The sequence below is a fragment of the Lepisosteus oculatus genome, chromosome 3, assembly GCF_040954835.1.
Source record: "Lepisosteus oculatus isolate fLepOcu1 chromosome 3, fLepOcu1.hap2, whole genome shotgun sequence".
Taxonomy (NCBI): domain Eukaryota; kingdom Metazoa; phylum Chordata; class Actinopteri; order Semionotiformes; family Lepisosteidae; genus Lepisosteus; species Lepisosteus oculatus.
The window spans coordinates 59,343,931-59,355,991 of record NC_090698.1 but is presented as its reverse complement, the minus strand read 5'-3'; the positions used below and the strand labels follow the sequence as shown (position 1 = coordinate 59,355,991).

Genomic DNA, 12,061 nt, shown 5'->3' with positions numbered 1-12,061 from the left:
TTAAAGACTAGTGGAGATGAACCGGGATTTGATATGTGTGTTGCAAAGGAGTGTGATATTATTTAAACATCTTTGTAATTAATTATCCCTTTGTTTAGGCGAGTACATCATTTGCATGCATCCTGTTTTGTTTATGCGTTGGAATTGTTCTGTGTTCTACTTTGCACAGTGCACAGGAGTCCCTCAAGTTGCCAAACTAAACTTAAACAATAGTTTCATTCCCTAGTATCTCCAGCTGGTACATGACACAGAGACACTAGTAATATTTAACACTCCAAACGTGGTGTTGCGAGGAGATGCTGGCAAATTAACATTTCCAGGGTATGTCTGAGATATGGGGGAGCTCAACGAGGGGGAATTAAACGTTCTGAACACTGCCGTCCTCTGGCCAAAGAGAAACAGAGATGAGTTATAGCAGTCACAATATGCAAATAACCCTACTAATATTTTCATCGTCGAAATAAGCAGGCTGCGGCATTCCAGTGACCCAGGAATAGATTAACTGAGCAAAGTCATTTGGAGACTCTAGAGGTAGATTGGTTATGGGACGCCACCCACAACAACACAGTCCAGCTGTGGTGTCCAAGCAAGGGGTGCGTATACTGTATATAGAAGTGAATTAGAAGTACAGGTTCGCAGTACTGGCTGCAGCACAGCAGTATTCTTCACCCATGAAGATTTTGAAGAACTAAAATCCAACAGAGTTCTTGAACTGAAGCGACTGGGTGATAATCTTGTCGCATTGGAGAGTCACTCCCAGCAGCAGTAGGAAGAAGGTCTGGCAAGACTCACTTGTGCTACCCCACGAAACCTTGCTGAATGCATGGCCTGATGGATTGTACCTGAGGAGTGCATGGTGTCGCCTACTGAAAAATCTGCATTTAATTATTGGTTGTGGCTTATTTCTAATTTGTGAATTTTGAGGGGATATTTATTTTTAGGTATTTACAATGTATGGATGATGTTTACAGATGGCATGGTGGCACAGTAGTTAGAAGTACTGCTTTGCAGTACTAGGGACCTGGGTTCAGTTCCTTGGGTGCTATCTTTGTGGAGTTTGTATATTCTCCTTGTGTTTGTGTGGGTTTCCTCTGGGGGCTCCAGTTGCCTCCTACAGTCCTTCAAACTGTTAGGTTAATTGGCTTGTGATAAAACCAGCCCTGGTGTGAGTGTGTGTGTGTCTCTGTCTGTGTCTGTGGGTGCCCTGTGATGGACTGGTGTCCCATCCAGGGTTTCTCCTGCTGCTCTGGGATAGTCTGTAGCTCCTCTTTTACCCTGGATTGGATAATGTAGTTAAAAAAGAATGGGTGGATTATTTTTACAGTTTAGTTAAGCACAGTCATCTTTATTCTAGTTCTTTATTGTACTTGTGTATTTATGTCTCAGGTGTTACTTGAAGAAGTCACACCTGTGTACTGTGTTAGTTAAGCATCAAAAGGTATGCGGCAGAATGAAAATGAAAAGAAACAAGATGTTAAAGGAGAAAGGGAAGAGGGAGTCAAATTTCAGTTAATCAGTTTAACTTTCGAGTATTGCTTGAGTATTTTGAAGAGAAATTGAATTCCAGGATGTGAGGACCTGGAATTAGTGCCACCCTGAGGATCCTGATCTATGAGGTGAGGAAGACAGAGCCAAGATCTTATGACTTGAGTCAGAAGCAGAGCGTTTCTTGGCAGAAGGCGAAGCTGGTCACAGGCAGTGGCGGTTGTATTGTTATCCCTCGCTACCCAAGCCAAAAAGATTGGTTGTATTCAGATCCCTGGGTTTAAAGCTCACCGTGACTCCTTTTGTTTTTAAGTTCTTTCGTCAAACGGACAGTACAGAGGCACCATGCTCTTATCCTCACACATGAGCACCATCGTGTGGACAAATGACCTATGGAATATTCTATCCATTCATCTTGTAACCATTTCAGCCAATGGGGTTGCGGGGGAGCCAGACTCTGTCCTGCAAACAGCGAAGATAAAGGCAACATACACCCTGCACGTGACGCCAGTCCATTGCACGGCCCAACAGTCAAAAACACAGACACACCACCAGGGCCAATTTCCCTAGAAGCCGGTTATGCTACCAGTATGTCTTCAGACTGTGGGAGGAAACTGGAGCAGCTGTAGGAAACCCACGTGAACCCAGGGGAAATATACAAACTCTGTGCAAACAGATGCGTGGGAATGAAACCCAGGTCCCTAGCACTATGAAGCAGCAATGCAAACCACTGCATCAATACACTAGCGATGCTAACCAGTGCCATCCACAGAATCAAATATTTTTTTAAATGCCATCCTGATTATTTTTTACCTATTTAGTCATTTAAAATAATACAATAATACGTTTTGGACAATGTCTATTTGTAATCCTTTGTGACGACACTTTGTGAAAACTAGGGTCTGGAATCTAAGATCTAATCAGATTTATTTATGGACTAGGATCTAATGGCCAGTGGTTATACAGTAAAAAGTGGAGAGGTCGATAAAGTGCTTTCGCAGCATTGTTTGCCCCATTTTGAGAGGTGGTGACGGCTGACAATAGGTTATTCGTGTGAGAGTAATGTGATCTGCTCTGTTTCTGCTTGGATTTTATGTATAGGAGCCATAGGAATCTACTTGGCGAATTTGGATCCTTGCATATAATTGTATTACTGGAATATTATGGCTCATATTTAACAGTTTTAGTACATTAAATAAGTGTCTCATGTCAATTTATTGTATATAAAAAGTGAAGGAAAAGAGTACTGTCTGTAACATAACTGAAATGACCTAAGAACAATTCAATGTTTAAATGCAAAGTAAATATTTTATCTGGATTTGAATGGGAAGTAATGTAATGGAGTCATTATGTGTTAAGGTCTATTGAAAGGGTCGACTCGGCTAACAGTTGTTTCCTTACACCCTAACTGAGCTTGTACTGATCCCGTCTTTTCAGACAATCAATATACAGTAAGGAAAATGGAGACAAGAACTGTGATCATACTATCATATCCTTTGAAGTATATATTGGAGAGAAGTCCCAGCAAAAGATTTAAATTTCAAGAAAACAATACAAAAAGAGACGAGTGTTTAAGTGATCTAGAATGGAATATGATGGTTGTGAAATTTCTACAGAATACAAAATAAATACATTTTGTTAGAAGCACAGAACAGATTTATTTTGAGAGTCAGCAGATCTGGGGATTAAAACCTGTGGCCCAAGTGGTTAAAACATTTCTAAAATAATTAAAAGAACAGGGTACAGTTAAGGGTATATTAAGTTGAAAGCTCATGTTAAAAAAAGATATTGGGGCCAAGACAAAATTGCATTGAATACTGTTTTTTGTCAATTTATAACTGTAATAAGTTTAATAAAAATGTGAAACTTTTTTGCTGAAAAGGACATTAAACTGACATACCAATAAGAATTATGTTTACCGTGCTTTGAGCTAGAGTATTTTACAGTGTAGAATGACATACATAGACTTTCTGTCATGTAAATATTTAAGTATGTGCATGATAATTTCAGATTCTTTTTTGGGTTGCCCCCAATTCTATGAGGAACGGCGACATTTCGTGTTATAGCCTATGAAAGCAGAGAGAAGTTGCCATGGAGAAACAATATTCACGTGTTAGTAAACTAACTTTTTTTTACACTTTTAAAATATTTTTTATGCTAAAACGAAATGTTATTATGCTAATTTAGATCCATGCTGTATGTACTCTTGCCACGATGTTTTGACAGAAAGCTTTTATTTCGTCATTCCATTTGATTAATGCTTGATGAATATTCGTTATCCTGTGGTGTATTTTGTACACGAAAGTTTTAGTAGTACACGTCTTCAATATAACAAGCTTTGAGGTATTGTCAAGTTTACTTTATAGAGTTTGAACGCTTTATGTTCCTCGTACTGTCATTTTTGTACTGGGACAAACGAGATGAAATGTATTTAATAGTACAAAGCTTTGAATAAACGAAGAGCGGTATAGCCAAATTGTCCTTAATCTACTTCGCCCGTTTTGAGTCGAGCCTGGTCAACGAGAATGAACACGATGTGTCACTACACTTGTGCAGGGGATAGACGAGATAAAATTCAATTTCATCAAACTGCGAGCGGAGAACTAAAAGTTACTTTTACAAATATAGCCATACATTTAGATCTGTTGCTATTGGTAACTGTCTGTATATCTGAAAAGGTCGAAGTTCTGTACAGAAAGCAGAGGCAATATTTGCCTTACCTAAAAATACAACTACTGCTTGTCCTTGCAAATAAACATTATAAGAATACTAACAGGTCAAAATGTACTGAATTAACAATGTAACCATTGTAAAGTCATTCTCTTCCATAGGCAAGGTAAGGATACGGTTTACATAAATACGTGCAAAGTTTAGCTTTATCAACTGTCAGGTTGTGAATGACCATAACCTAAGATTATACAAAGTATTAGTAAGATACACTGACTGTACATGATGCTGTTTTCACAATATTTAAGTGGAATCAAATTTTTAGGAAGTCTTGTAGTTGCAATATAATGTCAGTCATAAAAAAGCAAAGGCCCACATTGAAAGGGCCTTGAGGATTTTAAAACTGTGTTTTGCTTTTCTCTCGTTTGGCCTGTCCACTTATCAACTAAGAGCCAGCAACATTACTATGGCATGTGCTATTCTCCACAACATTGTTATCCAGCAGCAACCTCTGTCATCCTGGTATTGGCCTGGCTCACACCTGCTCAGCTTCAGTGGGTTGCCAGTTGTGAACTGCAAGGGGATATACTGTAGCTGCTGGTATGATGTAGTATGATATACAATGTTGTTGGGAGTTGTTTCTTTGCAAAAGAATTACACCCAAGAGATATCAGTGTAAGATAAATTACACTGATAATTTCAATGTATTTTTGCTAAACCAAAGTACGTATTTGTCACGAGTTCCTGTGAGGTACTTAGGAGTGGCCAAGTGTCTACTTCAACATGAAAAACCACGTTAAAACAATAACTTGGAGGAACATTGCGAGATCGCCACAAGGCGGCGCTGTAGTAAATTTCACACACTTGTACTGGGAGGCGAAAGGCGGAAAGTCCTCATGTTGGGTGGGAGGAACTTCATAAATGACGTCACGGGAAGCTGACGGTCATGTGGGTTACGAAAAGCTTTGGTTGTATGATCACAGGTGGTTGCTTGTCAGAGCTGAGGACGTGATATAGCAGGTTAAAAGTACATGGGAAGGATTGTAACGAAAAAGAAAGATAAATAGGAGAACGTAATATTTTATTACCAAAACTGAATGGTGAAAGGGAAGAGAATGTTCTAGAACAGGTTCGGTTGTCTGGTAGATATTTGGTCTTTTACCGGTTAAAGGGACAAACTCTCCTTGAGCTAAATTCCTAAATTCGCAGTCCCTATTTCAAATCAACACTTGCGATCTCTGATCTGAAGTACAAGGAATGAAGAACCTTCCGTATTTCTGCAGAGGTGAGGTGATTCGAGGGTTTGGCAGAGGGAGCAAGGAACTTGGGATCCCGACAGGTAAAGTTTAATGTAGATTTTGAGCTATTTCTGCTCATTCTGTGTAGGTGACATCGGCGATGACAGCGCGGAGCATTTTGCAGTGAATGGAAATGTGTCATTTTTCGTTCGACTCATGGAGAGTCTCTGGAGTCTCTGAACCTAAAGCTTCCCATGACTAAGAAATTCGCTGACTTATTAACCAGTCTTGATCTGATGCATGTATCCAGTATGATCGATTACATTATGCTCGAATTTTGTCACCTTTGTATCTACTTGTTTTCTCATTGACCATATTTTATAGTAGTCTTCGGTTATTTAGTCACCGGCCTAAAATTGCAACAGTTTTTCAAAGTCAGGCTGACTTAAGTAAGGTTGCGCAACGTGTTGGTTCTTGGAAACAAGTCACCCGTTTACTAAACTCCCGATTTTTTTATCAGGCCAATGTCGCATTAATTTCTACCGGTAGACTAACAAGATTTAGAATATTCGTTTCGATCAACTGGATATTTTAAAACGGTTGTAAAATATAGGAGGTTTCTTTTAAATAACATTTGCTACGTTACCGGTGTACGGGGCGATTTCCGCATCTCATTGATATTTTTTTTGTAGCCGTTAATAATCAAAATCAAAGGACGTTGTGCTTATTTTTGTTTTACAATTCGCAAAATGGTGTAAAATTGACACTCTTAATGACATATTTTGCCTGGAGTTTGTACTGTATTGTTTTCCCGGTGTTGGCATGGGTTTCCTCGTGTTCTGTTTCCTTCCTCAGTCCAAAGACATACTAGTAGGTGAATTGGCTTCTTTGAAAACTGGCCCTGGTGCGAGTGTGTGTGTGTGTGTGTCTGTGTGTCCATGTGTTTCTGCAGTGGACTGCCGTCCAGTCCAGAGTGTCTCCTGCCTTGCCCACATTGCTTGCTGGATTAGGCTCCGGCTCCTCCGCGATCCTGTATTGTATCCATGTTAGAAAATGGATGCATGGACATGTTGTTGGCGGCGTTGTTAAGGTCTGCAACGCAATGCTTAGTGATTAAAAGGGGGTCGTACATTGTTACCCATTATTTCAGCTCTTATTTTATTTCTAAGTAAGAACATCTTAAATGTAATGTCACCTGGAAAGTCAAGACTTGTAAGCCCCGAAAACTGATCCTGGGACTCCTTTCAGTTATAAAAATAGTGATCATTTAGACCTACATAGGATGCGTTGTGCACATTATATCTACAACATCAATCATAGCTATAAAATCAATGTTTAAGAAATTGTCTCACAAAAGTGAGTTTCTCAGAATGTGATTGTGTAATACGTTTCAGTTGCTTGGAAATGTGCACATATGCTGTGGTTCGCTTTATTCTCATTTCACAATATGCACTAAAATCCAGTATACAGTTTATCGCCACTTGTCTTGTGGTCTGTGATTATCCTTCATATATATATATATCATACTGTATTTAAGCATACTGTAATTGCTAGTCGGTTTGCACTGTCAATGGGAAAGGTCTATGGGCAGACTGGAAGCATTTTGGAAAAGTTTAACTCTTTGGATTGCATTTTGAGAAAAATGTTATTTTTGTGTGCGTACATGTATACCATAAATGGCGATTTATAATCTAGTTCAAGTAGGTAGCTGCGTCAGCATGTGTAGGCTGCAAAGGAAGAAGTAAAGGTTTAATCCATGCTGAAAAGAGAAGAAAAGGAACACGTTTCGGCTGTGGAGCCTTCTTTGGGTGTGACCCCAAAATGTAGCTTCTTCAGGTGTCACACCCGAAGAAGACTCCACAGCAGAAACATTGCATTTTTTTCGATTTATAATCTAACTGCTTATAGGATGTGCATAATTTGTCTTATTTTGAAAAAGATGTTAACATCGTTTTTTTTCACTTGATTGATTTTTGTTCTTGACAAATCCCTTTAAAATCAACCGAGGAGTTCATCTAGGCTGTGTCTTCATTGTGCTGTGGTGTCTAGCTAAAGCTGATCAAAATATGAATTCTTGTTCAAAATAAAAAATCTTTCGAGTCTAGAAACACCTTTCTGTTTGTATTGTTTTAACAAATGTATACTTGTAGAAATCCGAGTCTTTTGTTTCATGAGTATCTACTGCAGTGGAAAAGGAAGAATATGTTGAGCCAAATGTCCTTGCTCTTTCCTCCAGCTAATTTTCCCGACAGTGTGGTTGATAACTTGCCAGCTGATATCTGTACTGGCATTTATTATGGCTGGGCCTGTGTAGGGAATGGAGATGTGCACAAAATGGTCATGAGCATCGGCTGGAACCCCTACTACAAGAACACCAAGAAATCAATGGTAATCTGAAACCTTTAAGCTTTACATTTTTGTTTGAAGTTTGAACATTTATTTAATGAAGCTACTGTACGTTAGTTTCAGCTTTGGAATAGCTGAAGTGTCAGTTTCACCAAGTATGTAAATTTACAGTTAAGAGGGAAAAATGGATCTTGCAGTACTTTTTGCCGTGCGTTAGAGATGTGAGGTGACTACATAATTGACATCAGGTTTGAACCGGAGTCCTTCAGTTAACATTAATTACATTAATCAAACAGGTTCAATGTTTGCCTGTTTTAGAGATGCATGAGCTTGCTAGTATCTAACAAAAGTTTATTTTCATGCAGGAAGCGCATATTATCCACACCTACAAAGAAGATTTTTATGGAGAAATGCTCAGCATAGTCATTGTTGGCTACATTCGTCCGGAAAAAAGTTTTGATTCTTTAGGTAAGAAAAATGATTATGTAAAGTACATAACGTCTTTAAATCAGGGGTTTTAATTTCTTTCATGACCTATTGGTATGGACCATGTAACACCTTCTCCCAGCTCTTGGAAGGTGGTGCTTTAAAGAGACCTAGAAAACAACAGATGTCTTCGAGACCTCATTTCCTTTTATTGATAAAACGTCTCGCTTAACTGATCAGAAGCTCACAGGTATTTACTGGTGATTCAGGATAACCCAGAAGGCTAACTACATTAAGGTTTTCTGGAACCAGGACTGGTGGTGCCTGCTCAGAGGATTACCGTTAGTGTTGACTTCATCATGCATAAATGTTTTATCCTGAATTGTATGGAGGAATATCCTATCATATTTCCTAGTTTTGATTTCATTGTCAGCACTTTCATGATTTTGAATAGGTATCATTATGTAGGTAGAGATTAACTTAGAAAAGACAAGTTAAGGAAAACAACAGATTTTCCAGATATGAACGGTAGTACCTGAAGATTGGGTCTATAAGTGGGTGGACCTGTCAACAATGAAAGAGCCTCCGTATTTGGGCTGTAGGCTCTTTATATTGAAAATACTGTGCAAGTTTCACCTTTTCTGACTCCTGTGCACCTGATAGTTTAATTAAAATTGATACAGATATTGCAGTCATGCCTTGTGCAATTTATCTTGAACATCTGAATCAAATTGCATGGTGGGATCAGGAAGCCACAGTCCTGCCATGTTGTAGTTTGGGAAGTCTACAGTTTGGGAAGTCTTCCTAACTTCCACATTGCTACAGCAATAACAAAAACAAGGCAGTTTAAGAAATGGAGAATACAGGGGATATAAAAACCAGAAACTCCTGAATCCTTAAGGATCAGCTTAACAGGAATCACCCACACTACTGTCATGCTGACCAGCTGCAGACCTATTTTTTTAATCACTGTCTTCTTCTGTTCCTAAGTGTGTAGCAACTGATATTGTTTGTGAAAGCTGACCGTGTTTATATGCCATCACTGGTTTATGGTATTAATACTCCCGGTTCAGTACTGTATGTAGTTTGCTACATTGTAAATGTTATGTGCTGGTGTAAAGCAATACTGTATCTGCTGACTTATTTGAGAGCTTTAAAGTGTCTGTTTACAGTACTTTCTGAAAAGCATTCTTTTCTTCCTGTCGTCAGATGCTCTCATAGCAGCAATTCACAGTGACATTGAAGAGGCACAGAAGAGGCTAGATTTACCTGATTGCAGAAAGTTAAGAGAAGACAACTTCTTCAGGACATCAGCAAACCAAATAATGAATGGCCATTGACTACAGCGATCCTTTCAATGCATGTTATGCTTCCTGTTCACCAGTACAGCTGCATTGATTTTTATATTGTCTGTTATATTGTGTTCTAATAAGTGTGATCATGTTAAAAAGCAAAGAAAGTAACTTAATATGCATTCAGAAGTCGAACACATTTTAAAAGGGTTTATTTCTTTGCAGACCAGCACAGGGACTCCATTAAACTGTCATGTCTTGTGGAACTTTCAGCCACTTCGTGGCATTTGAAGTTTTGACTAATTATAACATTGATTGGCTTATTTATGAGGATCCTGATCAATGTGAATTAAAGATTGCTGCATGACAAGCTTAAATTCTTCTCACTAAAATTAATTTCTATAATAAAGCTGCTATAATAGTAGAAAATGCTAGCCAAGGCACTAAGTAAATTATGCTTATCATATATATATATTAAGATGCATTGAAAACTCAAATGATATTGCTTTCAGCTCCTTGTCTGTCTAAATTGTAACCTCTGATTGTCTAACACTTATGCACAGTTTTGTGTATGTAAAATATATTTGTATTTTGGCCTACTTTAAAATTTTAATAATCTGCAGTGGTAATTGTATTTTATGTATAGTTAAAGACATTACAACTGTAATGCGAGTGCATCTTCCCACTACTTTTACATCATTGTTATGGCAGAGTCACAAGGCTATAACATGGCAGAATATGGTATCTCTGTTTATATTCATAATACAGTTGTATGTTTGGCTGTGTATGCATGTGTAGATGTATTTTTTTTTATTTTCTGCACTAAACATTTTTAAATTACTTATAAACCTGTTTATAACCATACTCATACTGTATTTTGACCGTATTGTGAAATATCAGCGAACAAGTTCAGATTTAATGTCTTACTGTACCATGTAAAACGCAAAAATGCTATTTGCCATATTCAGAATTGTGGCATTATCTTGAAAATTTTACCATTAATTACCTTGTACTCGATTACGAAGCTCCTGTGAATCAAATGATGAAAATCACTGAGCATCTGCAGTGAGCCTCTTCTTCTTTTTTTAAAATTCCAAATTCCTTAATTTCCTTATTACAGAGACATTTGGCTGTCCTGTATTTTAAATTTTTGGTTTTCACATTTTTAATATGTTCTTTTAAATTTTAAATGGGGATGAGATTCTAGAAGTATAATGAAATGTTTGGTGTGTTATATGAAAATTAAGCCAATGGTTCAATCATTGAGTTTTATTCTGTTTGAAAATGAAGAATTGGTAGCACTTGAAAATACTGTTATAATGCAAACACAATTTCTCATTTTGTGAATCACATTAGAACCTGTGTATTGTATTGTATCCTGTAATGTTCATTCTATTAACCTGTATGCTGTGTTACGTTCTACATGAGTTTTGTTTCCAGAAAAGTGATTCAGTAGTTAAGTAGTCAAATATGAATAAAAAGTAAAGGTCATTTTAAAGTTTGCTTTGTAACAAAGCACATCTCTTGTAGTTATGACACTGAAAGAATACTGCATATAGAATTTATTCAGTAAAAGTAAGGGACTATTTGTATATTGTGACATTGTTTTGCAAGATCCTTTTAACCAGCACAACTTGGGTTTTAGTAATATATTTGTTAATGTTTTGTGCTCTTGAATTGAAAATGTTTACTCATCTGCTAAGAACATTTGTCTTTTCACTTGTAAGGACTGGACAAGTATAGACAGACTTGTTAGTAGAATTGTGTTTAACTGAAAAATGCAACCACCTTGTTTAACAAAGATGTCATGGTAATAGTGTTTTATGATAACTGGCTTTCCCTAATTTTATTTTGTTTCTACTAATCAGTGTTTTCTTCACAACTGAAACTAGAGAAATGTTCCAATAAAAGGCACATAGAGTCTGACAGTTTATATAGGTTTCCATGTCTGTTTGTTTTAAAGATGTTTCTAAAAGGAATACCCCCCATCATTTTGATTAGGAGCTAGTTTTCACAATTTCCTGTGTATAATTTCTCTATGAAAATAGTAATTTGTGTTTCTGTTGGTGGGGGAAATAAAACATTCTGATATGTAATCTTCTTCACAACATAAGGATTTGATGGATATGTGGAATACAAGTTATAATGTTACAGACCAATTGAGTGAAATGGAAATCTAGCAAACTCTGCACATTTGAACTAAGCAGAAGTACATATTACTTGTAATTGATCCATCAGTCTTTTTCAGGGACCAGCCTCCTTAAAATCGAAGTTCATTCGATTTACTGATCATTTTTACTCCAGAGCTGTTTTTTTTTATTTTCCTGAATTGTTGCGGTAATATCCTGGAAAACATTGTCAACTATTAAAGATGATGAATGTTAAAAATGCAATTCCCTGTTTTCTCTTGTCTTCAGTGATTTACAAGCATGGATTTGTTTTTAATTTTCAAACTCAGAATTGCACAGAATACCATCTTTCAGTTGTTCAGCTATTGAAAATCAAAGACTGGAAGACGAGAAATTTCTAATTGCATTTCGAAAAGAAATCGATCATTTTCCAACCCCCCCAAAAAAATATTTGGGAATACCCTTTTACTCTATAATG

At 37.3% G+C, this 12,061-nt stretch overlaps 1 protein-coding gene across 1 annotated transcript; it reads left to right on the top strand.

Moving 5' to 3' along the window:
• The first annotated feature begins 5,086 nt into the window (after positions 1–5,086).
• rfk (riboflavin kinase) lies at positions 5,087–11,847 on the top strand. The gene is made up of 4 exons (XM_006626879.3): positions 5,087–5,491; positions 7,627–7,778; positions 8,102–8,204; positions 9,372–11,847. Exons 1-4 carry the CDS (start codon positions 5,410–5,412, stop codon positions 9,500–9,502), a joined length of 468 nt encoding a protein of 155 aa, XP_006626942.1. The 5' UTR covers positions 5,087–5,409; the 3' UTR covers positions 9,503–11,847.
• The last annotated feature ends 214 nt before the right edge of the window (positions 11,848–12,061 follow it).

Bases quoted from the DNA above. Each gene is read 5' to 3' on its own strand.
- rfk (XM_006626879.3), top strand. From the start codon at position 5,410: ATGAAGAACCTTCCGTATTTCTGCAGAGGTGAGGTGATTCGAGGGTTT. The intron at 7,779-8,101 runs GTAATCTGAAAC...ATTTTCATGCAG, and splicing joins AGAACACCAAGAAATCAATG to GAAGCGCATATTATCCACAC. The intron at 8,205-9,371 runs GTAAGAAAAATG...TCCTGTCGTCAG, and splicing joins AAAAAGTTTTGATTCTTTAG to ATGCTCTCATAGCAGCAATT.